At 42.8% G+C, this 27,618-nt stretch overlaps 1 protein-coding gene across 12 annotated transcripts in view; it reads right to left on the bottom strand.

The window, feature by feature from the left end:
• SCUBE1 (signal peptide, CUB domain and EGF like domain containing 1) overlaps positions 1–27,618 on the bottom strand; it is a 297,457-nt gene that overhangs the window by 48,450 nt on the left and 221,389 nt on the right. For all 12 annotated transcript variants that reach the window (XM_073316746.1, XM_073316756.1, XM_073316792.1 and 9 more), the window contains one exon: positions 1,800–1,916. In XM_073316746.1, the coding sequence (XP_073172847.1) occupies positions 1,800–1,916 (117 nt within the window). The remainder of the gene's footprint in view (positions 1–1,799; positions 1,917–27,618) is intronic.

Here is a 27,618-nt window from a genome sequence, read left to right as displayed (position 1 = left end):
AGCTCAGGAAGACTCATTCGGAGGGAGCCAGTGCTCAATACTGGAGCAGGGGAGAAGACTCCACAGTAATCCCAGACAGGGGAGTGGGAACAGAATGGAGAAGATGGGCTGATCTGCAGGGACTTTGGGTGTTACTTAGACTTTTTTGTTACACTGAACTAGATGCTTCTCAGCTGGAGGGCTGTGTCATCCACAAAGGCAAATGGTCTTCCGGGGCTGGCTAGGGTGAGGACCCCTGCCAGAAGAAGCTCTGTGATAGAGGATACTTGCAGGAGTGAACATAATTGCTTACAGCAACTTTCCCACTGTGGAAAGCTATCTGCAGTGTTGTTATAGCCATGCTGGTCCCAGGATATTAGAGAGACAATGCACAGGTGTAGTTTGACTGCAATATTGCGGGGGGGGAAGGGGGCAAAGTGCGCATGCACACACGTGTGTATGCTGAAGGCAGTTCCCTTGGCTCACTGGCTCTTTGCCCCCACCTGCAGTGGTACTGGGAAGCCGGTGCTGGGGGGAACAGGCCGGCTTAACGGAGGAGCCCCAGCTGCAGTATCACTGCTCTGGTGCTGCTGCAGCTGCCTCCCTGCTGGGGCTGGGGATGTTGCTGCTGCCGAGGGGATGCCACATGCCGGGCTCCTGCTTCTCCCTGCCCATTCCCATATCCCGTTTCTTTCCCATCCCATCCCCCTTCCTGTCCCCACTGTCCCCTGCCCCATCCCATTCCCTTCTCTTCCTCCTGCCCTATCCCACTGGCTCTACCTCTTTCCCCCAGCCCTTTCCCCACCTCCTATATGCTCCCCCCCCCCCGGGCAGATACTCACATGTACAGGAAGCAGGCAGGCACTAGGATTCAGGAGGAGGCATCCACCTGCCGAGGCAGCGGCCCGTAGCACAGGGGAAAAGCTGGCCCATCCCGCTCCCCGCGAGCCAAAACATGCTGGGGTGGGGGGAGAGGTGCAGCGTGGGAATGACAGAGCCCCCATCCCAGGCAGGCCGAGCAGAGCAAGCCCTGAAGGGCAGCTTGGTGCTCACAGAAATGGGGCAGGGGAAATGGCATATGACCCCATGTGACACCCCCTCACACACACTTTGCCTCTGTGTTTGGGGGCAATATCCCTCCACACCCCGCCAAACTAGGCCCAAGGAGACAAGGTGGGTGAAGTAATATTTTTTACTGGACCAATTTCTGTTGTTAAAGAGACAAGCTTTCAAGCTACACAGAGAAGACTTGAAGAAGAGCTCTGTGTAATCTCGACAGCTTGTCTCTTTCACCAACAGAAGCTGGTCCAATAAAAGATATCACCTCACCCACCTTGTCTCTTTCATGTGGAAGTTAGTCATGGGTGCAAATGGTTGCAGGGTCAGGGCTTTAGGCTGCAAGTTCTTCAGGGAGGGGACAATGTTTTCCTGTGTGCTTGCAAAATGCGGCACACAATGGTGTCACAGTCCTGCACTGTGATCCAGGAGGGAGGACTGTTGTGTCCATGTGGAGGCTCATTGACGTTAGTGAGGCTCCATGGAGATGCAGCAGTCACCTTGCATGGATAACGATGGAGGATGATAGTCTAAATTGGGGCCTTTGGATGCTACGGCAACAGAAATGTTGGATGGTCATTTTTCCAGTTACACTCTTCTCCCAGGAATATCTAGGCAGATTTGAGGCTCCATATTTTTGGTCATACCTGGCTAGGTTTATTTAGCTTTAATCTGATGTCCACAGTCTTTGCAAGGCAAATACCCTTGGCTCAGTAGATGATTACACAAAACAAAAATAAATATGTTAAAATCAGTCTCCAAACCTCCACAGTGTGTCATGCCGTACAGGGTGTAGCCTTTGTGACAGAGACACTCGAAACTTCCTGGGTAGTTGATGCAGGTCTGGTCACAAGTCCTTTCGAATGAGCACTCATCTATATCTGAATTCAGAGCAAATATTTTTAAAAAGTCAGAATGCAGTTATTCCAGATGGATGGAATTTAATTCTCTCAGTCACAGCATCAACATTATTAATAAACTGCCTGAGACATTACAAAGTAAGATCTTAATCAATTATCAGCTTAGTTTTCCTACAGTTTTAGAAAGAGAGGATTCAAGGTACAGGGAGGAAGGAAGGAAAGAACTTTGTAGAATAAAACAGTATGTCTGCAATATACATTTTTCCCCACTAGGTGACACCATTTAACCTCTGATAGCATATCAAACCTCACAAACATGAGATGCATATTCAGATTGTCTCTTCTGTTCTTCATTTTATGAGAGTAATTAACAGCATTGCATGACATTTCTGCTCCATCACAGAGCACACAACAATCAATAAGGAGCAGTAGGCATGATTTTTTTTTAAACAATGCTGAACTGAGCGAAATAAAGATACACTGAATAGAAAGTACCGCAGAAAAGATATTGTGTTATAGACATTTTAAACAGCAACATATGCAGGATGGCAGCGATTTTTCAAGAGTGAATTTCAGAAGCAAATCTATCACCTGGAGTCATGTTTTTTTCCTAAAATCCGGTTTAGAGGAATGTTTTTTAAGTTAAAAGGTCTGTTTAATAAAATGTGCTTGTTTGAAGGTTTTAATTTAAATGAAAGAAAAATAGCATTCCTCCAATGTATTGAAATGTATAGGAATTGGGTGGTGTCCTTTTAAATAGTTTGTGAGCCTGCTGGTAGTCCTCACTGTGTTCTGTGTTTTAGAAACCAGTCAGAAACCAGCAGCAGTGTACATATATGTCACTAGGCATTGTATGTTGTGTCTATGTAGGAACCAGTAAACACCCAAGAATATTAGTGAGCTCAAAAACTGTTTATGGGTATACTACCCAATGCCTATGCACTACAAATATTTATATATTTTGATGTGTAATGGACAGTTCTAGGCCTGCTCTTGCTAACACTTATTCAAGGGCTTATACACAAGGCATGCAAATATGCCCATTGAAATTAAGCATTTATGTAAGTATTTACAGGGTCAGGGTTTTCATGACTGTTTATGACCAAGTTTCTAATGCTATAAAAATTTATATTTCATGTGATATTTATACAACTCTTTCAATGTGTTGAACATATACATGCAAAGATAATGCACAGAAAAATTAACTGAACAAAATAAAAAGTATCCATACAGGTAAATACATAATATAAAGTGAAATACACTTGAGACGTAAGAAGATCTGAAATCCTCATTTGTGCGTGTGTGTGTGTGTGTGAGAGAGAGAGAGAGACACTCTCCCCATAGGTTTCAGAGCAGCAGCCGTGTTAGTCTGTATCCGCAAAAAGAAAAGGAGTACTTGTGGCACTTTAGAGACAAACAAATTTATTTGAGCATAAGCTTTCGTGAGCTACAGCTCACTTGATCCGATGAAGTGAGCTGTAGCTCACGAAAGCTTATGCTCAAATAAATTTGATAGTCTCTAGGGTGCCACAAGTCCTCCTACTCTCCCCATACAATCAAACCAAAAATGGTGATTTCAGGTTTTCCTTTTTCTCATGCATCCTTCATTTTTTGTATTGAGTTTTCTTGTTTGTTTTTTTCCTTAAATGTGTTTGTTTTCTAAAATTATTTTCTTGGGGTTATATTTGTAGCTTTGGGAATATTTAATGATTTGAATATATTTTAAAAATGGCAAACGGTTTTCCCTAAATAAATAATACATTTATAAGTACATTTGGAAGCCACCACTACAGCTGAAGTTTAAAAGAATTAAAATTCAGAAGAAGCCAAATAATACATTTTAGTTTCATTCATGTATGACAGTATCCAGGGTATGGTACCACTGGAAATCCACAAGGACCATTCATAGTTGGCCTCTGACTTACTTTGGAGATCTCTTTTAAAGACAAAACCAAACCAAACAAAAACTCTTCATATTCCTTGATAATGGCCCAATCCTGCACCACTTTTGCCATTAACATAAATGACTGCAGGGTTAAGCCCTACACTCTTTGACACTAATAGGGATTTATACCACTTCTTGACTCAGAAAGCAACAGTTTGCTTACAACAAAAAAATGCTCTCTTAGAATGGGTAAATGATTTCTATTGAATGAAATATCATATCTACTATAGGCTAATAGAGATGTTAAACATTTTTATTGTAACACAAATATATTTTAAAAAGGCAATTTACCCATTTAAATCCAGCACCTTGCCTCCTGCTATACTTCTAATAAATCCTGCCTTTGCTCTTTCTGTGAAGCTGATTGGGATTGAAAACCCTCTATGCAGACTTGTCCCTATTTTAAGAATAACCCCTTTGGTACAGTCTCCTCATTGCTTGACATGGTAGGATGTCCCCATGTTAGGTTATACCCAAGGCTCTGAGTTTTCTGCAACCCCTTGACTACAGAATCACCAGTCGCCTGTGGAATTCAACACTGGCCATAGAAAACGGAAAATATTCACCACTTACTCTGCACTGAAGGAAGCTGTCTGCATGTTAAAGTTAGGATAGTAGAATCTTTTTTCAGCATCTCTCAGACTTTGATACCAGTGCTCTGGGGGGATATGACTGCTGACTCCCAGAAACCCTTTGATACCTTAGCATTGTTGCGCAAATCCATGTCCGCTTCTTCTCTAGAAGAGTGTGCTTAACCTGCATTAACTCCAATAGGTATGAAACATGCGCATCTCAACAGTGATTGAACAATACCCCTTAATGGTGGCAGTGACGTCTAGTGGATCGAGTACTGGACTGGGACTTGGGTGACCTGGGTTCTATTCCCTGTTATGCCATGGGCCTGTTGGGTGACTTTGGGCAAGTCACACCATTTCTCGGTTTCTCAGTTCCCCACCTGTAAAATGGGGATAACGATACTGTCTCCTTTGTAAAATGCTTTGAGATCTAGCGCTACATAAGAGATATATTAGTTGCCAGCAACAGTCATTGAATTGAGCTGCCTCTGGGAAGAGGGCCCAGTTTCATTTAGTTTCATCAACAGAGCTCAAGCCTTGGCAAAATACCGACACAGGTTAGTATGCTGTAGGCAGTTGAGCTCTCATGGACATGGGACAATCAGTGCTCAACATTTTGATCAATGAAGATTTTTGTACCAGAGCAGGGGAAACTGAACAAACAGGCCAGGCTGTATAGGAGCAACTTTCTCACCCCCACCGGAGGGAGAGATTACATGGTCCCTGCCCTCCCCATTCAACCAACTCTAGGGGAGGGGCAGATAGTGGAGATGTCAGAGGAGTGGTCAATACTGTGAGCAAGGGAGAAAGTGAATTTATCCTCTAAAAATCATTTAAACTTTATCTAACTATAAAAAGCTGAGGACTGCACTGGCAGCATCATCACTGTGGGGCATTTTTGTTGAGATACATGCTGAATTTTGTTTAAATTTGGACTCATTATTTATGCTTGCATCGCTTGCTAAAACATTGCAACACAGGGCGTGTGCGCTAGAGATGGGAAAACCAGCAGGGCCAGCATTTCAAAACTGGCTTTCTAAATTGCACTTCCACATGTGGGAAGCTGCTTGCATGAGGGCACCACAACAAGATGCAGTTATATGACCAGTGAGCACAATGGGAATGTGCTTAAGCAGCATCACTTGCCCCATAACCTCAGCTGTGCAGAACACAATGCCATCCACAGCCTCAGAAACAACTCTGACATCATAATCAGAAAGGCTGACAAAGGAGGTGCTGTCGTCATCATGAACAGGTCAGAATATGAACAAGAGGCTCCTAGGCAGCTCTCCAACACCACTCTCTACAAGCCATTACCCTCTGATCCCACTGAGGGTTACCAAAAGAAACTACAGCATTTGCTCAAGAAACTCCCTGAAAAAACACAAGAACAAATCCGCACAGACACACCCCTGGAACCCTGACCAGGGGTATTCTATCTACTACCCAAGATCCATAAACCTGACAATCCTGGAGGCCCCATAATCTCAGGTATTGGCACCCTGACAGCAGGATTATCTGGCTGTGTAGACTCCCTCCTCAGGCCCTACGCTACCAGCACTCCCACTATCTTTGAGACACCACTGACTTCCTGAGGAAACTACAATCCATCGGTGATCTTCCTGAAAACACCATCCTAGCCACTATGGATGTAGAAGCCCTCTACACCAACATTCCACACAAAGATGGACTACAAGCCGTTAGGAACAGTATCCCCGATAATGTCACAGCAAACCTGATGGCTTACCTTTGTGACTTTGTCCTCACCCATAACTATTTCACATTTGGGGACAATGTATACCTTCAAATCAGCGGCACTGCTATGGGTACCCGCATGGCCGCACAGTATGCCAACAATTTTATGGCGGACTTAGAACAACGCTTCCTCAGCTCTCATCCCCTAATGCCCCTACTCTACTTGCGCTACATTGATGATATCTTCATCATCTGGACCCATGGAAAAGAAGCCCTTGAGGAATTCCACCCTGATTTCAACAATTTCCATCCCACCATCAACCTCAGCCTGGACCAATCCACACAAGAGATCCACTTCCTGGACACTACGGTGCTAATAAGCAATGGTCACATAAACGCCACCCTATACCGGAAACCTTCTGACCACTATGCCTACCTACATGCCTCCAGCTTTCATCCAGACCACACCACACAATCCATTGTCTACAGCCAAGCTCTACGATACAACCGCATTTGCTCCAACCCCTCAGACAGAGACAAACACCTACAAGATCTCTATCAAGCGTTCTTACAACTACAATACCCACCTGCTGAAGTGAAGAAACAGATTGACAGAGCCAGAGGAGTACCCAGAAGTTACCTGTTACAGGACAGGCCCAACAAAGAAAACAACAGAACGGCCACTAGCCATCCCCTTCAGCCCCCAACTAAAACCTCTCCAACACATCATCCAGGATCTACAACCTATCCTGAAGGATGACCCATTACTCTCACAGATCTTGGGAGACAGGCCAGTCCTTGCTTACAGACAGCCCCCCAACCTGAAGCAAATTCTCACCAGCAACCACACACCACACAACAGAACCACTAACCCAGGTACCTATTCTTGCAACAAAGCCCATTGCCAACTGTGTCCACATATCTATTCAGGGGACACCATCATAGGGCCTAATCACATCAGCCACACTCTCAGAGGCTCATTCACCTGCACATCTACCAATGTGATATATGCCATCATGTGCCAGCAATGCCCCTCTGCCATGTACATTGGCCAAACTGGACAGTCTCTACATAAAAGAATAAATGGACACAAATCAGATGTCAAGAATTATAACATTCAAAAACCAGTCGGAGAACACTTCGATCTCTTTGGTCACTCAATTACAGACCTAAAAGTGGCAATTCTTCAACAAAAAACCTTCAGAAACAGACTCCAACGAGAGACTGCTGAATTGGAATTAATTTGCAAACTGGATACAATTAACTTAGGCTTGAATAAAGACTGGAAGTGGATGGGTCATTACACAAAGTAAAACTATTTCCCCATGTTTATTCCCCCGCTGTTCCTCAGACATTCTTGTCAACTGCTGGAAAAGGCCCACCTTGATTATCCCACTACAAAAGGTGGTCCCGTCCCCCCCCACGCTCTCGGCTGGTAATAGCTCACCTTACCGGATCACTCTCGTTATAGTTTGTATGGTAACCCCCATTGTTTCATGTTCTCTGTGTATATAAATCTCTCCACTGTATTTTCCACTGAATGCATCCGATGAAGTGAGCTGTAACTCACAAAAGCTTATGCTCAAATCAATTTGTTAGTCTCTAAGGTGCCACAAGTCCTCCTTTTCTTTTTGCGGATACAGACTAACATGGCTGCTGTTCTGAAACCTTCACAGATACAATTTAGTCAGCCATTTGGGGGAATCAGACTCTCGAGCTTCTTGGTTCTTCTAGTGCCTTCCTTTTATTGGATTGTTGGGACATGCTATCCAGGGTGACAGGGCCTTTCCAGTCATCTCCAGAATGCTTGCCAATGATTGCTTGCTAATGGTTCGTCTGAGGGTAGAGAAGACCCAAGGATACTTTTACTTTATTCTCACACATCTGTATTAATCACCTCTTTTATGTTAGCAAGGAGATGGTTTAGTGTTTCACACCTGACTTTCACCATGAGCCCGGGACATTAAATCCTGCTTGGTCTACAGTAGACAATGAATTTGGGCATCTTATCTTGCTCTCTTCTGTACAAAAATCACTGCATGATTTGTCACAGTTTATACTGGGAGCCCAAGATATAAAATAGCAGTGGTGATGCAGGTTGAGACTAAGGTGCATCAGCATTTGATAGTACTGTGTGTATCTCTAACCAGTGCTAATAGCCTCTTATCTTCATGAACATTGAATTTCCCCATGTGAAGTAATGTCCTGCTTAACTTCGAGTGGATTGTACACAATTTCTATTGGCACTTACCACAGCCCAGCAAACTTGGTGGTGAAAGTGAAATTCTATTCCTTTTAGTATCATCTACCTTTATATTTGTTGCCTCCGACCTGATTTTCTAAACATGAAAGCTCCATTCCATAAATGCTTCGTATTTTATTTTTTAAAATATTGTTCCAGCTTTTGCCCTAGAGGGTCATTTTGATTATGTCATAGGTAGATTTACTAATACACTTTTATTTTAGACTAGCAAAATACTCACTGTTAGGCATTTATACCACACTCATGATCATTGTGGTATGCATGAGTGCCTATTTTTAGGGAATTATAAGAGACACCTTCATAGATTGGAGAGAGTTGAGAGAAGAGCCACAAGAATGATCAAAGGATTAGAAAACCTGCCTTATAGCTCAAAGAGCTCATGTTACTTAGCTTAACAAAGAGAAGGTTAAGGGATGACTTGATTGCAGTCTATAAGTATCTACATGAGATACAAATATTTAATAGTGGGCTCTTCAATCCAGCAGAGAAAAGTATATCATCATCCAATGGCTGGAAGTTGAAGCTAGACAAATTCAGATGGGAAATAAGGTGTAAATTTTTCACAATCAGAGTAATTAACCATTGGAACAACTTACAAGGATTGTGGTGGATTCTCCATCACTGACAATTTTAAAATAAAGATTGGATGTTTTTCTAAAAGATCTGCCCTAGGAATTATTTTTGGGAAATTCTGTGGCCTGTGTTATACAGGAGATCAGAGTGGATGATCACAATGATCCATTCTGGTCTTGGAATCTATGAGTTGATTCTTTGAAACTAATCAGGACTATGGGAATAAATTCACCCCTGCTGGCACAGGGCTGGTTCCCCACCACTGCCCTAGCTACAGGGGATATACCAAGGAAGCTCCACTGGTGGAGGTGATTCAGTGCATGTGCTGTTTAAATGCACCCCCTGGCCATGCAAGCTCTGGCTGAAGCCACACATTTGCTGGAGCTCTATTAGCTGGCTGTGGGTCCCATAGTGAAGAGGGGGGCAGTGTGTAGTCTTGCAGTGCTACAAGCCTCCCCGCCTCCAGTCAAAATGTCCATCACCAGGTGCCTGCACCATGGCTGGTCTGACCTCAGGCTGAGTGTAGTCCATGATCTCTAGCATTCCACACTGCAGCCCTTGAGGTGAGTATCCAAACCTTGTAACAGCTTTGCATTCCTTTCCTTTCGCCCATAAGGGATTCAATTCCTAAGTGATTGTACAGTGGATTTATACAGGAGCAGGATTTCACAAGTTTGTGTGGAAATCTGATTATTGCCAATAACAGGTATGTTTTATAATTATTTCTCTGGCCCTTTTATTTCAACTCAGCCTTTGGGGTTTTTTAAATTGTTCTTGTAATTATCCTTGATTTTTGAAATGCTTACATGAACTAAAGGATCTTTTAAACGATCTTTATTTTCCTGAATTTAGTGCTTGTAAATAGGGACCAGGTTGACAGTACTGGAAAGTGAAGTCCTTCATTTATTGCCACAAAAAAGCCTTCCATTTATCGCCAGAAGAAGAAGAAGAGTTACTGCCTGGGCAGAAGTAGTTTCCTGGAGCTTCCTCATACAGCTGAGCCTCAGTGCTAACCTGAAGGAACCACTTCTAGGAGTGAGAGAGTACCTCATTTTCCATGGTCATCCAGTCCTTGGCCTTTCTGCTAAGGCTGTGGGTTTCCAATTACAGTAGCACTAATTGTGCTTGTGGTTTTTTTGATGTGGACACTTGCTCACTTGTGGACTGAGAGCACAGGGCACTGAGAACCCATCAGAGAGTAATGATTTTTGGGCAGCCCAACACTAAGCTGGATTCATACCAGGGTCTTAGAAATGAAAGACTCCTTTCTATATTGCACTACCAGTCCCTGAATTCAGTGCTCTGCATTCAATTAATCAGAACGTATTCTGTTAAATGCAAAACAGGACATTTAAAATAGCATTGGGCTTGAGAGACAAACTGATAAAAATCTAAACATTCAAAGATAAGGTTGAGAAACAACACTGGATTTTCAGATGATTTTGTGCACATGCAAATTGATGTGGAAACACCCGTAACTGCGTCTTAACTGCATTTACCTATGCAAAACTCATTTGGACAGAGACATATGTGTGATTTTGCTGAGTGTAGCTGGGGATGTGGTTGTAGAATGGAACCAATTTAGTGCTCAATCTACTCATACATTTAAAAGAAAATCTAAAAAAATATGTATTTATTTCTTTTATATTCTTTCCTATTATTTTATTTTATAATACTGTATGCCGGAGGTTGGGTGAAACCTCACTGAAGCTAGTGGGCATTACAGCTGCCCCTCATTCAGGATTAATTTAAAAAGCAATTAAGTTGCTTTATGGAATAGATAGCTGAAACAAGAGGAGCCACTGCCCAAAACTCAAGCAACGTGCAAGGCTGGAGCAGGAGTTGAGCCATGTGGTCTGAAGGGTTTTCCCTGGAATCTGAATGCAAATGTGTAAGTCTGGGTACTCTTTAATGGAGCTAAGAGAAAAGAAACATGACAAAAACACAGAGAAGGCATCAAGGAAACCCCAGAGACAGCCAGAGATGCCTTTGTAGCATGACTCTGAGAAAAAGCTAAGAGAGAGAGCTTTTTGGTAGAGTGCTGGCTGGAAAGAGGCTTGGAATTGTGAGCTAAGAAACTGTTTCCTGTTGTCTAATGTCTACTGTGTTCAGGGAAACAAGGGTTTATGTATATTTATTGTAAATAAACAGAATTGCACCAAAGAAATACCTGACTCCATTATCAATTTCTCCTCTTAATGGAAACAACCCATAAGACCCTGAATACCAGCTATCTGCTCTGGTCAAAAGGGGTAACAATATTATAGTAGCATCTGGAGGCCCCAATCACAATCAAGTCTTGAGGGTGCTAGGTGCTGTACAAAGACACTGTTCCTGCCCCAAAGAGCTTACAATCGATCTTCATTTTTGTGGTAAAGTTCTGCATGGATTGTGTGGCTGCTGTCTAAGAAGCTGTGGGGAACATATGAAATGAAAAATTCTCTGGGTTCTGACTGATGGATTAGCAGAGTTTGAATCCCAAACCTAAAGTGATGACACTGACATCATAATGTAACTATCATCATATTAGAACACATCTCAGTGTAATAGAGTCATATCTCAGTACTATCTCACAATATGACATCACGATGATCCTGTCAGTGGCACAGCTGGGGGGGCGGGGGCAGCTGCCGCTCCCCCACTGAGCACAAGTGGCGCCTTGTCAATGTCTTGGCGTCTTTTAAATTTTCTCCTGTTGAGGGAGATCCGAAAAAAGGCGTCACCCACTGCAGAGCTTTTTACTCAGCCAGCGGCGCTCCGGGTCTTGGACGGCACTTCAGCGGCGGGATCTTCACTTGCTCCGGATCTTCAGCAGCAACTCGGTGGCAGGACCTTCAGTGCCGCTGAAGACACCCAGAGCGAGTGAGGGCCTGATGCCGGGGCGCCGCTGGGTGAGTAAAAGCACCGCAGCAGGTGGTGCCTTTTTTTTGGATCGCTCCCCCAGTTCCCTCCACCTGGCTACGCGGCTGGATCCTGTCCTCCAAATGCAAATCCATGCAGTCTGGGTTTATTTTAGCTTTCTCAGACACACCTGGTTTGATTTTTCCCCTGTACTATTTACACAGCCCTAATTCAGGCTCCGCCTACACTTGGAGCTGGGGTGTGATTCCCGATTTGAGTAGACATACTCACACTAGCTTTCATCAAGCTTGTGTGCTAAAAATAGTAGCATAGCCACAGAACCATGGGCAGTGGCAACATGGGCTAGTCTTGCCAAGTACTTACTCATGGAGTCCGGGTGGGTTTGTATTTGGGGAAGCTAGCCTGTGCACTGATTGCTGCTGTGGCTACACTATTATTTTTAGTGCACTAGCTCAAACAAAGCTAGCATGTATCTGCCTTCCATCACTGGGAAGCACCTTCCCAGCTGCAATATAGGCATACCCAGAAAGTACCATACAATTAACTATGTGCTACAGAACACACAGTGTATTCAGATCAACCAAAGCCAAAGCCAATCACAGCTGTCTGTGTTCTGGTCGCATTCCTCACCACCTAATCCAGTGGATCCTTTGAGAAAAAGAGACCTTCCCTTTCCTCATCCACTGCACAGTCTTGCCCTGACTCACATACACTGAACTCCTTGAAAATAATCTGTCAATGCTTTTAAACTAAACCCTGCCCCTTTCTAGACATGCATGTATTTAAAACAGTTACTTTATCTTCCTTCTCCACCCCCCAGTTGCCACCTGGTAGCTGATGCTACCCCCACTATGTTGTCCATTTCACAATCAATCAGAGACTACCTGAAATGGCTGCCAATGGGACATTAGCGAGCCTACAAATCCCAGTCAGAGGGGCTGCTGGAGCAAATGGAAGCCTTACTTTAGGTCAGACTCCCCACTAAAGGATGGCTTGGATTCAGTGTCAGGAAACATATGACCTCACAGCAGACATGACTAGGATCCTCATGATATCACACACTTTCTGACTCAACTTGACCTATCTCTGTCCACAACTCATCAGAGTATCCTCCGATAGGTCACTTAAGAGGGACAATACAATAAAAGACCCAGCATTGCTGTGACTGGATCAGTTGACTTGGACTTTCTGGCTACAGAATTACAATGTAGATAGTTGGGCTCAGGCTAGAGCCCAGGCTCTGAGACCCCATGAGAGGGGAGGATCTCAGAGCCTGGGCCCTAACCCAAACCTGAAAGTCTACGACTGGAGTTTTATAGCCCCATGAGCCCAAGTCAGTTGACCCAGGCTCTGAGACTTGGTGTCACAGGTTTTTTATCGGCATGTAGACATACCCAACAAACCAACAAGATCACCTTTGGGTTTGACAAGGCCACTCTTTAATACAGAAGACCAGCACAGACCAAAAGAAACAGCTTATTGTTATAACTAACTGCTCATTATGTTTCAGAGTCTGCAATAACAAAACCAACGAAGGACGGAGCGAAGGAAGAAGAGATAATAAGACTATTGCTAGATATAAAACCTCTTATTTTATTACTTTCCTGCTGAGTGGGTAAGAACCGGTGAAGGCTGGCATCCTCCTTCCGAAAAACCAAACCTTTAAATGTAATTCAAACACAACACCCCTGTGAGCTTTCTATTGCGTGACTGACTTGCAAACAAGTCCACTCACTTGTTGCTGAGACTTAGCTGTTAATAATGTACTAATGATCTGCAGAAGAAAAATATCTGGCATTAATTACTATACCTTTTATTTGAACTTAAATGTATAAGTAGCTTAGCCACATCTTGCACTTCAAAAACCGGAGCGGGCAACTCTGTCCATTATGACTAACTTCAACTCAGAGTATTTATTTATTTAAGGATTTTATTGCTTTCAGTTAGCTAAGTGATTAGTGAAGACCAAATGCAATGCACTAATCAAAGAATGAAGGACTTTTGAAGGAAATTGATTCTGCTTGCAAGGGGAAATGTGCCTTTTATTACAAATGATTAACTCTGTAAGAATTCAAAACCAGTGGTAAAACAAATAAATACATATAAATTGCAGAACAAACCTTCAAGCTCTACTGCAGGGAGACACAATAAATCATCGGAAACCTGTGACTAATTATATAAATGCCAAAAATTGAGACTGATGTGAAGAAGGGGAAGTTTCCTTTGCAGTTTCAGTGACAGATAGCAAAACAGGATAAAATTGCTATTTTTCAACTTCAAGAATAGGCATTCAGTAGCAGTTAGAGCTGGGTTATGGAGAATACTTGGTTACCATCAACTCAAATAAGTTTTAGATCTGCTGGATTACCCATTATTCAAATGTGTTGCTATGCATCAATTTATCCACAAAATTCACTATCCTTAGCTGGGGGGGCCAACTTCTTAGTTCCCGTTGTTCTGATGAAGCACAGCAACTCCCATTCTGTTGTACAGTCCACTCTATTAACAGGGGATGCAATTGTGAGTGTGCTTTAGTGATAGCTTCACAGCTCCTACACTTGGATCCATGCAGTTACACCTCTGAGTCCATGCAGAACCCTGTGGAATCAAGGGGACTCTGAACAGTCACATGAGTCTGCTCATATAGATCCAGTAGCAGGATCGGTGCCTTTATTTGGATCCCTGCTGTGTCTGTAAGGAATAATAGCATGAAAAATGCAGTGGAAACCTCCTAAGGAGTGTGGAGACAGTCTTTATCTTGTGCTTCCTTCTGGCTCTTGTAATTAATCAAAACTAGGGAATCTCAGGGAAAAAAACCAACAACATAAGACTGATTCTAAGATAATTGGCTGTCTTTTTATTGCTTTCTACATTTTCTTTCTTAATGTTCCCTTTTCCATCCAAGGACTCTCAAGCTACATGGCACAAACTCCCAATGAAAGCAGGCCATGAGAAGGTGCATTATGCCATGGTGTCCTCCATTTAGTGAATGATAGCACCAAGACACACTACACTTACTACATGTCTTATTCTGCCTTGTCTCCTACAATTTTATGTTCATTTTCCTTAATCCCTCAGGTCTCACTTAAAACATCACTCCTGCCCTCCCTAAGAACACCAAACAGTGGATGATGAGTTGAGATGAGAAGCTGGAGGGAAAGAGACCTCTGTCTTGATCCTAAAATGGAATAATTTAGCAAGGATAGGTCAAAGTCTATCACCAGACATAGGTGTGTCTTGATCCAGTGGCTACATCATTTCTCAGGACATCTTTGAAGAGTTTTACTATTAGGATTTCCATGTTTCTTCCTCTGCACTCCTGATAACGTAAGTAATGGAATGTGTTGGTTCTTGAGGTTGAAGGCTCATCAGCAGATCCTCTCTCTTTCAGGCTTTGTTCAGTTACTGTGGTATTGACCCCAAACTTTTGGGGGTGGGACTGTATCTTCTTCTGTGCTTGTACAGAACCAAGTACACTGTTAACACTCTAATACGCTGATCAGCCAATGCTATCATATAGGTGTAAGGGCATTTCAGTGACCCATATCATTGTTGATTGTGTACAATTCTAACTTGAGATGTCCATTTTGTCCCATGAGAATGAAATGAGCAGTTCAGATTCTTCTGAAAGAAAATTGTAAATTATTGGCCTGCATAGGTCCAGTCATCAGTTCTAGTGGGTGTCCAGGGCTGAGAGATGTCAAGCAACCCCTAATAGAGTGGGCTGACACCTGGATTTTGGTATTTCATAGATTTTTAGATTTTAAGGCCAGAGAGACCCTTATGATCATTTAGTCTGACCTTCTTCAGAACACGTGCTGTAGAATTTCACTCAATGATTTAGAATCTGATTCAGAAAAGCTTCCCTATCCATCAAAGGACTTGAGCACATGCTTAAATGCTTTCCTGACTTGGAGCCGGAGTTTTAGTTTTCTGAATCAGTTAATTTTTGAAGTTGTGCTTTGGTATAATCTTTGTCGAAGTAGAGAGTTTAGGTAACCAAGTTTGGTTTGGGTCAATATGCTGAAAATTTAACTTAATAGTGTGCACTGTGTGTCCTGTCCACTCAGAAACCATCAGGTGTCCTCTGACATTTACTGCATATTATTTTGTTGGATCGAAGGTTGTTTCTGCACCTAGAAAAGTTGGTATTCCAAAGAAACAGTTCCCAGGGATGGTTTTTCTGCCTCTTCTAAATCAAATCCCAACTGCAGTTAAATGCCAAAGACAGTACTCATAGTCTGGCTCTTTCATTGGTCACAGGAGCCATATCAGACAGCTCTCTCTTTGATAGTATGGTCCAATTGGACCTGTCTTCTCCTTATCAAAATCATCAACATCAGAGAAATAGTTTACTACCGGTTACCTAGAAGCACCAGCAAAGAGAACAGCAATGGGAAATTCAAGAAACTTCTATTGGTGATAGTCCTTGACATCAAATGGCAACTGCTAGTTTTCTTTATCTCTGTTATGAATCCTTATCAAAAGAGCAGTGGCTGTACCTTTCTGGGAGATATGCTTGGGATTTGAAAGCAAAGGGTTAAGAATCTTGGAACTTGGTGATAAAAATGTAGGTCCAAATCATTTGCTCTCTCTCCAGAATAAATACAAGTCTTTCCTTAGACTCTGTTCCAAGTGACTCCTGTGTGATCTCACATACTAGCAACTTAATGTCCCCTTCTTTTCTTCAGCTTCTTTCCAAAATTGCCCACTTCACTTCTTTCTCCCACAGTGAGCCCACAAGCTCACCATCAGCCACATGCTTCCCTCAGCACTTACTGCTCAGTTACAGACAGAAAAAGGGCTATAAAATACCATCTTAGTGTGGTAAATATCTGCTCCCTATGTGTCTTCCTAAACATACGTAATGAGTTTACTGACCCACACACATTTTTCTTCCTGTCAGCACTGCACAGCCAATATTGCTATAGGTCGGCAAGCAGCGTTCTGTTCTGCTTTTCGCATCATCCACCAAACGACCAGCTCATTTCTGAGTCACCGAAAGCTTTGGGAGTCTGGGAGAACTTTCAAGTGAGTTCTGGGTACTGAGGAAGAATTTATATTTTCAATGGCAACCATAACATTTTGGCAATTTCAATCAGGAAAACGTTGGTGGCTTAGCCGAGGTCTGCATCATTTGAAGATATCTATCGGAGTTTTGCCTGAGTAAAGTCTGCAGGATTTGGCCTGCAGTTTTTAAATGAAATATGATATTACTATTATTATTACTGATAATGCTGTTTGGCAGAAAAAAGGTTTTTATTCTTTCCCCTGTAGCATTATGAAGAATCTGTTTTTATGATGGTTATTTTTAAAAATAACAAATTAACCTATTTAAGAAATCCTGCAATCAAGAGATGAGAGCAACAGATTATCTAGTAAACTGATTAGCTGAAAGGAAATTCATTTGGTCTAATATTTTTAACAGACAGGAAGGAGTAGCTACCTTCCATCTGTACACCTGAGCACATAACCCCAGCACTGTCCCCTCTGAGGAGAACCATGTGGGCAACAGCCCTCAGTGGAATTTCTGAGAGGACCCTTTACAAAGCCCCCAGCATCTTCCAGAGAGAGATTAAAGGAGAGATTAAAAAAAAGCAGCGACAGCTGCCAGCAATAGCAGAGGGTGAGGAGAGGGAACTAGCTGAGCTCCCCATACTCCTGCATGGCCAGGAATTGGGTTGTGTAACTCACCCTGCCTCCCAGCAGCATGAGAGGGTGGTGCCTTTACATCTCCAGCAGCCCTGATGATGTCAGCAATTCGATCAGCCATCCTGTGGAATTGGGGAGTAGGTGGGTAAAGGGTGATGTATTGGGGAGGCTCTGGTGACACCTTCACAGCTCCAGACCATACTTCATAACTGATCAAAGAACGTTCTGCTCTCTGGCACCTGTGTTCTCTCAGAGAGCAGCAGAGATAACAGGAGACCCTGGGGCCATACAGGGGAGAGGAGTTTATGGAGAGAGAGAGGGCCCATCATCTGAGGGACTTCTTAAGAAACTTTATTTTTTTAAAGGAAAGAATTAACAATCAGGTCAAAAGGCTGCTGAGAATGGTTCATATAGAAGGGGAAACAAAACAGATCAATAACTAGATAAAATAATATAAAGTTAATAAGTGAGGCCAGGGTCAAAGGTGTAAAGGGGGCCTGTGGGTAGGAGGGTTGGTCTGATTGGGATTTTTTGAATGATGATTCCAAATCATTTTAAAAGAAAGTATCTAGCTCTGCCCAGTTAGCCTTATGTGCGATCTGATCGCAGTTGCTCTCATCCTTCCTTTCCCCCTTATTGTATGTTCCATGCTAGCCTATCATTAGCTTGTAAAGCTCCTCAAGGAGAGGGATCATGTTTTTCTCTATATTTGTACAGTGCCTAGCATGATGGGGCCCTGATCTTGATGGATGCCTACTGGAATCAAATAATAAATAATAATAATTAATAATAGTGCATTGCTGCCTCTAACAATGCTGCTTATTATAGCTAACCACTCATTTGAAGTCAATAGGAACTGAGGTGAGCTGAGCACCTTGCAGGATTGAGGTCTTCAGAGAAGAACTACACTATCAGTCCAGAATTGTATTGGAAAATCAGAGAAGGGCTAACATAGCTCACATAACTAGGCCAGAGTTAAAACAATATCTTCAAACAGACTGCATCAGAATGACTGTGAACCATCCGTCTGTGGAGCTTTACTCACATGCCCTGCAACCCCCAATCACATGCCTAAGGATCACATTAATTGTTTTACAGCCTTATGGTCAGATTGTCTTGGACTTGTGCTTTTGAAATACAGCATTATATATGGTACCAAAATAAGGACCAGCTTGAGCCAGTTGGCTCACACAGGTATTTTTATGTGTGACCATTGGACACAATACGTTAGAAGCAACACAAAGGATTTCAAGCGATGAGAAGCTACTGGAAGGGTTTGACCTACTGGGATAGTAAGTGAAACAGAGGGAGGGGAAAAAAAAAGGAAACGAGAGACAAAGAAAAAGAAAGAAGCAGTTTTTGTAGAAAAGAAGTCATAAAAATTGGAGACAGAGGTGGAGGGGGGGAGGCTGTATTAATGCTTAAAGTGATTGTGGCCTTTTCAGTAAATTATCCTTGCACTTGGGCTTTCCTGTTCTCTGCTTGTCTGAGTTAACTCTCTCACACCCTTCCCAGCCACCGCCTCCACTAGACGAGGCCTTTGTTACAGTCAGCCTCCTCTATTTATTAATCTATGGGACCCAGTAGGAGGCAATTGGCTCTGACTCCCATTACATTTATCCTCTGACCATTGTTTTGCTAGCACAGTCTAAAATGCAATTAGAGTCAAATGCTTTCCCAACGTTTTTAAGAAAACAAAGTACTTTAATCAAAAACATTGCCAAGATTTTATGAGCAAACATGTATCCCTTTCCAAAATTAATCATTTTCCAAGGCGAAAGCAAGCCGAGTTATCTACTGCCATTATGGCAGTAAACTGCGCTACTACTTCAAGTGCTTGGGGAGAAGAAGCTATAGATCAAGAATGGAAGTGCATTAAAAGAAACTTAAGGCAGGTTTATTTGTTTCCCCACAAACATAAACATGGTATAGTAGCCTGCACTCTTCTCAAGCCACTATTTACACATCAATCCTGTAAGAGCAACTTAACAGCCTAATGATACAAACACAGAAAGGCCTTTACCCTCTGTGTATTGAGCAAGCAATATTCCCTGTGTCCCAGGATACACTTGCTTTATAGACAGATTTCTAAAAGGAGGAAAGGCTTTCTTTACAAAGCAGCCTTCTAATTACTGGAGCAGATCCTACCAGCTTTACGTGGAAGTCAATAGGACTCCTTGCAGGGTAGGTTCTACTCAACTTGAATGAGGGGAGGTAGGGACAGAATCAAGCCTAATGCAATTTAAAATAGCTGGAAGAGCAAATGCTACAACATAAGTAAATTTTCAACTGAAAACTAACAGGTAAAAATTCCCTTTGTCTGCTATAGGCCAGATCCTGCATTCCTTGTTTGCCCGAAGCTCCTGCGGAAGTCAGTGGCAGACTTAGGGTTGCCAACAGTCCCTTTTACAAAGGATGTCCCTTACTTTTTCCTCTCTCTACAACAAGATTAATAAATAATACTAATACTACTACTAATAAATAATAATATCAGGAGGAGGAGTAAGGTGGGGGTGCTAAGAAGACAGTCCCTTATTTTTTAAATACAATGTTGGCAGCCTTAGTGGCAATACACAAGAAGTACAACATTGGGCCCCTCCTTTTATTCTTTGCAGGGAACTGACAACACTTTTTTGCAAATCTGAGCTCCTTGGGTGACCCAGGACACAGAATGACAGGCCACTTGCACGACCTATGAATGGATGGATATGCTGCTTGCTTGCTCGGTCTTGAAGGTGAACAAAAAAAGTTTGTTTGAAAAATACTTTAATTTGTTTTCTTGAGATCCTAAATTAGCAAGAGTCAAATCCTTCCCCCAAGCAGACAAGCTGAGGATCAGACCATATGCAGGGGAGCAGGGGCTGAGAGATGAAGGAATCCTTCTGCCCCACAACACGGACTAGGGGTAAATAGATTTGTGAGGGGTGGATCCACTGGTCCAATGCCTGTCTACTCCCCCACCCCATGACCCCCCACCAAGGACCCCCAGTGCATCAGCCTTTTGGAAACTTCCAGATCTGTGCTGCGGGGTACAGGGATGTGTACCCCTCTGCATGGGCTGCCCAAATCCTCCCCCATCCCTTGCGGTGGAACCACACCAGTACCAGTTTGACACATACACAGGGGATTGTGTGGGGGCAATATTTCCCCCCTCCAGGATCTATGTGTAGTCTTTATGAACATTACGAATACGCTTAATCACTTTCTCCACCATTTGCTTCCCTGCTAAGAGCCGAGTCCAGGGTTCTTTGGTTTCCATCTAATCTAATCCATTCAAAATTCATCACCATAACGTTTGAACATGTGGCAACAACTGATGACATTGCTAAGAGATGAAACCTGCATTCCTTGCTTTAATGATTTGGGATCTTAAAGAGCTTTTATTTGCATTCAAAACAAGCCAAACCAATCCACTCACCCTCAAAAGGTGTACTTATGGGAAAGCTGAAGTATTCTGAGCTCTTCGGAGCTGTCTTTTTACTGCAAGGCTGTACAATGCCTAGCACAATGGGGGCCTGCTCATTGACTGGATTGCATTATACGTGTATAGCAACAACTACCTCACCATACTAAGGTGTACTAAATAACACAATCACTCACCCTCTCTTTAAAACCTCAATGAATTGCAACTCCCAGCACCATTACTGTTTGTGGAAGAATGCTATCACCTTGCTCAAACTATTCTAAGGCTGACTCATATCCCGCTAATTCATTAATACATAACATAACCACTGTTCCCTCTAAGCTGTGTGCATGTGTGCGCACACACGATTCTAAACCCTGCATACATGGCGAAACACTGTGCACACAAAAATTTGCACAGAAGCACAAAAATTTGCACAGAAGAAATTTTTTGCGCACACAGCCTGTCAAAAATTAGAGAGAACATTGAACACAATTCTAGTCCACAACACAACCAGTGGTGCTGGAACATTTTTACAGTGGGGGTGCTGAAAGCCAGTGGTCCCCAAACTTTTTACCTCACACCCCCCTTTACCCCTGTCCATCCCCCCACTCTCCCAGAGCTGGGGCCAGGAGCGGGGCTGTGACTCTGGAAGTGGGGGCTGTGGACAGGGGTAAGGGATGATTTATAATAGTTAGAGATTGGCTAACACCCTGAAATGTGAGGTTTGATATCCCTTCCAAACTAGGGGTCACCTTATTGTGGAGCAGGTGTGCACGTGCTGCAGAGAGGAGGCTTGAAGGACAGGGGAATCTATTTATTTGTTTTCACCTTGAAGCAGAACCACTTTCTCCCAACCAACCACAGCCAACTTGGGAGGTATCATCACTTGGCAAACAACTTATATTGAGTGCACTTACTGGAAATGTTTCCACTTGGTGCCTGGGCCATATATTGCTTGAGGGTCCAATCCTGCAACCCTTGATCTCAAGAGTAAGGACTAAGAATACGAGTTAGGCCCAGTATTGATGATATAAACAGACTGTTCAATCTGCAGGCGGCTCCACTGAGACATTTAAAAAAACAACCTCACACTTGGAACAATCTGGTATGTGCCAAAAGCAAGACATTTAGAAGCGTTTTTATGAGGCGCAGGAATAAAATCTCTCTCGGAAAGACAGCATCCAAATAAGGAGTGAGCTATAATTCGAGGCAGGGAAATAACGTCAATCTTTCTTTTCATTAGGTGGCAGACTTTTGACAAGGGACTCCCAAGAGCCGCTCCAACACATTGCTGAGTCTGACTAGTGCATTTGGCACTTTCACAGCTGAGTCATCATAACTGCGTGCAGCCATTTCAGTGAAATATGCATATAATTAAACAAACTGGGCCAGCCTCTTGGCTGGTTTTTGTACATTAGCCTAACTCTGGTCACTATGTTTTACACCATCTGGGTGCACCGATGGCTAGATTAACGCACAGGCAAATGCATAGGGCCCAGATTTGTGCGTGTGACAATGGAGGGCTGGCCAGACCAAACCCAAGCGGTGCTGTGGCCCTCTGCTCCAGGTTTCAGTGCCCCTTGATCAAATTTAGCACATTTCTCCCGCCATCATAACAGAGGGAGTCTGGCGCTAAACATGAGTGGCGATGCAACCTTGTGTCTTAAGCAGATTCTGTCCATGTACTTACTTAAAAGCGATCGGGCCATGGCCCAGGTGGGCCCCTCCTCCTGCCCCTCAGCTCTAAGACCTATGCAACAAAATCATTTTTTCTAGGCAGGACAGTGTGTCAGGGCAGTTGTTGTTATTCATATTAGAAGCTGGGGCCCAGAAGCTTATGTTTGCCTACGGCTCAGTAATGGGTTAATCTGGCCCTGGATGTACCAGTCATTATATTGTACAATCCACTCTACTCAAGCTGTAACACAAAATAATTATTGTCAGCTTCTTTACTTTAATATCAGTATAACTCTGTTGATTTCAATGGACTTATGCCTGATTTAATTGAGAAGCAGACTCAAGCTCAGTATATTTTCTTCAATAGCTGAAGACCTGAAATGTGCAGCATTTCCTCATGAGTATAGCAAACAAACATGCAGGCTGGGGTAAAAGTCAGACAGAGGGCGTGTAGGTGTTCCAGCTGCTAAGCCCAGTTTCTGTGGAATCCACACCTACTGTGGTATTCCCTTCCCTCCCAAGGGAACAGACTGAGTCTTGAAGACATTCTTACACTCCTCTCCACAGGATGAAGTTTAAACCTGACCACTAGGATCACAGCTCAAACAGGGGTTTGTGTGGGCGGAGGTAAAAATCTATTTCAAATATTTTTTTAAAGAAACAAATAGTATGACTTTCCTCCGGTACCCCTGTGTTGCCCTCCTGTCCGGCCTCAAGGGACTGTGCCACAGTAATATTGCTTACCACATTTCCAGCTAAGAATGAAAGAGGAAGGCTGAGTAAAATGATTATTATTTTACATTTGCTTGTTTTTAAGTTAGGAAAGAGCATCAACATTTTTAATCAGAAACAGGTTCAAATGGTAACTTGGAAGTGATAATTTGCCTGCTCGCATGCTGGTGGAATGACTAACTTGCTTTTTCACTCTGCGAGTCATCTGGCCCTTGCATACACTAGAAAAATTTACCATGCTAAAAACTTATACTAACCTCCTAGAGCACTTTGTATCCACACACAAGTGTGCTCCAGACCATTCAAAATCTTGCAACTGAAAGCTCAGATCAGCGCTTAGGCACTGAAATGCCTGTTTTATACAAATAAGTGAATAGATGGATACAGCCTTATTGGGGATTTAGGTGTCCTATCAATGTGCCATTAATACATAGTGCTTTTGGATCCCACACAATTATTGTGCTTGGAAACGGTACTATTTTTCTTTATCCCGGAATAAGAGGAAGGGTTGTGTTGACAATTCTGTAATGGCATCCTATGTGAAACATTTCTCTGTCAACATACTGAACACAAACCCAGCACATATAGTTCTAATCACGTCAACCTCCCTGAAACTAAAACCACTGACGTTAGAATTTAGCAATCAGGAAAGCTCAGCATCTGATTTAGCTGAATTATTTTAGGATTGGGAGTGTGGATCTATGGTGCAATGGGTTAACACAGAAAGTTTGAAGGCCTAGGTTCAAATCTTATTTAAGAACAAAAGTGAAAATGGATTGGACTGGGCAGGAGGTAGGATGGGAAAATTAATTCTAGTCCTTAATAGATGTCTGTCCAGTACCACATCCCAAAACTATCACACAACTTGGCACAACTGCCATTCTGCTCCGATGCAGCCCACGACAGAATAACAGAGGGTCAGGCCAGGTTTGAGCTGCCCAGCAGGTCAGGATTGTAGTTTGCTGGCAGAGTTCCATAGGGAAACTTGTAAAGCATCTACCCGCCATATGGCTGGCCCTGGACAGTGCCCTTAGTCTCTCCATTTCAGGGCTGTAAATTCTCTTTCATAAATCATGTTGAAGCCGGCATTAGCACTTGCAGGAGGATGCACTTGAGCATCTCAGAGACAGAAATTCAGTAACAAATTAGGCTTAGGAGGGATTAAACCAGTGATTCTCAAACTTTTGTACTGGTGACCCCTTTCACATAGCAAGCCTCTGAGTGCAACTCCCCTCTTATAAATTAAGAACACTTTTTTTTATATATTTAACACCATTATAAATGCTGGAGGCAAAGCAGGATTTGGGGTGGAGGCTGACTGCTCGCAACCCCCCACATAATAACCTCACGGCCCCCCTGAGGGGTCCCGACCCCCAGTTTGAGAACCCCTGGATTAAACAAACCTCAATTATATATCAAAATATACTGGTGGAGATGCTGGTAGTTTTAGTTTCTTCCTTTTTTTCTAAGGAAAGAAAGAAAGAAATTAAAAAACAAAAATCAAAACAAACCCACCAGTCATACTGAGACCTGGAAGCCTTTGCTGGGCAGCTTTGAGGTGATAAAAAAACTGCAGAATGTGGCTTAGGACAGTTACATAGGAGAAAACATCAGTATAATATGAAGATACTGGGCCAAATTCTGCTGTTGGTTACCCTGGGGGTAAACTGGTATCACTGCAATTCTTCTGGGTAAATATCTGGTGTGACTCACAGCAGAATTTGAGACACTGTATTCTAATGACTAATTACAAAAGACGAACAAATCATTACATTCTTTTAAAATCTTGTAAAAAGTAATAAACCAAAAATAATTAACTATCAGTCAACAGGGAGTGCTGTTACCCTATGGGAAAGAATAGGCAGTCTTCTAGAAGCTCCTCTAGCTCTTAATGCCCCCTGCAAATGCAAAGGGTCCAGAGAGGCCTTCCCAGCATTCTCTGAGGTGAAGAGCAGAGGTGTCCAGGTGCCAGATATGCCCTCTCCTTTTACAGAACTAGTCTGTATCAATTCATTTTTTTGGTGATTTGTCCCCCGCCCAGGCTTCATTATGGATAAAACTGTGCTAGTACAAGACCTTTGAACCACTTAAGTCCCATTTAAGCTCTGTTTTGAGGATGTAGGTGGAACAGGAGTGGTGCATAAGCCTTGTGCTGCCCCTCTGCATAGAGGTGAATTTCATCCTATATGAGGGTTCTGTGGTATTTTTTTTGGTAAATATTTATCTGACTAAGGTATTACACATTAATCAATGGATTTTCCCACTAACGGCTCCTTTCCTGAATGTAACTTATGCTCTCTCCCCTTCCACTGCCCCCTCAGAGTATTGGCAAACGTGCACATTGCCTTTCCTTGCAAAAGGCATTGCCTACAGCAGGAAAAGAAAATTGTTATTTATGATAGCATTTTGCACATTTTTCTGGGTGCTTAATGAAGCCTGAACTTCAGTGAAGCAGAGAGAGTGCTTATTGTTGAATTTTTTTCAAGATCACTGCACAACAAACAGAAACTGAATAAGCAATTAAGTTAACTGGCTTTAAACTCATATTGTCCAAGGATTAAGCTAATTAAGGCCATGCTCGTAGGGATTCATGGTAGCTCCAAACAATCTGCTTGCTATTTTGTAGTTGTTGTAGTCTGAAAACGAATCCTGGTTGTTTTCTTGCTATTGATGACACATTACAAATACATGATCTTCTAGTTATTATTTAATATTTCTGTTATGTCAAAGACCCTGATCAAGACTTGGACCTTTTGTGTTAGGTGCTATACAAATACATGCTAAGGCATGTTCCCTGAACTGAAGAATTTCCAACCTCTTAAATTCAAGAGCATTGTTAAAATAACTAGTAATTTATACATATGTCTTCATTGTTAAAAAACAAAACAAAACAAAAAACCCAAACAACTCCTAATTTAAGTTTGATCACTTAAAATAGGGACTCTGGGAAAGCAGCATCTCAGTACAGGACTGTTTGTATCAGAACATGGGTTCTCAAGCCTGGTGGCTGCAGCAGGAGAGGAAACAAAAAAAAAAAAAATCTGTGGTAACATGCATGTGGGGCTGCAGTATGGAAAAGGCTGAGAAGCACTGCCCTAGAAAATCATCAGAGATATACACTGTGTGTTAACAGCAGGTTCATCCCACAACCAGGGCTGAAAATGGTTTGGCCACAAACAAATAAATGCAAACCATTTTCCACATCCATTACATGGTATATCATATGAGTTGCACCGTTTGCTAATGTTGAACTCAACTGGCCTAGTGATCAGCAGGTTTCAAAATGTCTGACACCAATGAATTTTCATTTCATCATGTTAACACACTGTAGGAGGAAATGCATACAGTGTTGTTGTAGCCGTGTTGGTCTTAGGATATTACAGAAACAAGATGGGTGAGGTAATATCTTTTATTGGACCAACTTCTCCTGCCGAGAGAGAGAGGCTTGAAGAAGAGCTTACACAGAGCTCTTATTCAATTACAGCACAGCACATTGGGGCATGCTGCAGTTCACACCCCCATAGTCTGACCTGGGGGATGGCGGCATCTAGATGTAGCTGAGTCTCAGTCCTAATTCCTTAACCATAAGACTGCCTTTCCTACTAGAGAGACACAAAATGGGTGAGGTAATATCTTTTATTGGACCAACTTCTTTTGGTGAGAGAGAGAAAAGCTTACACAGAGCTCTTCTTCAAGCTTTTCTCTCTCTCACCAAAAGAAGTTGGTCCAATAAAAGATATTACCTCACCCATTTTGTGTCTCTATAGTAGGAAAGGCAGTCTTATGGTTAAGGAATTAGGACTGAGACTCAGCTACATCTAGATGCCGCCATCCCCCAGGTCAGACTATGGGGGTGTGAACTGCAGCATGCCCCAATGTGCTGTGCTGTAATTTGCCCGTGTGGACACTGCTGGTGCAAACTAAAACCTCAGGTGTTCTGAGTATATTTTTGCGTGAGGCATTCAGATACTATAGTGATGGGAGCCATATAAACAGATAGAAGCAGGTCAGTTAAAGACGAATCACATTAGGTTTCCCTAATATCTTAAAGCTGGCTCAGGAACCTATAATGAAGAGACTACAAAGAAATGGGGCAAAGTGAGCGAACCTCAGAGTTTCACATTAAGTGCCCTTGACGGAAAAATGTAAATTACTGAGTGATGACAACAATGGAAATAGTAAGGAAAAGCAGCAGCAGCAACAGTTAATTTACATTTTGCATCCGTTAGTCAAAAAAATACTTGTAGCAAGATCTGTACGTCTGCAGGTTTTTCCCCTTCAGCCAGAGGTGGATGAAAGTTTCCTGGGGCCCTGGGCCAGAGCAAGTGGGAGATCCCTCCCCA

The sequence above is a fragment of the Lepidochelys kempii genome, chromosome 1 (genome assembly GCF_965140265.1).
Source record: "Lepidochelys kempii isolate rLepKem1 chromosome 1, rLepKem1.hap2, whole genome shotgun sequence".
NCBI lineage: Eukaryota > Metazoa > Chordata > Testudines > Cheloniidae > Lepidochelys > Lepidochelys kempii.
Note: the sequence above shows the minus strand (reverse complement) of the source record. Positions and strands in the feature narration are given on the sequence as shown.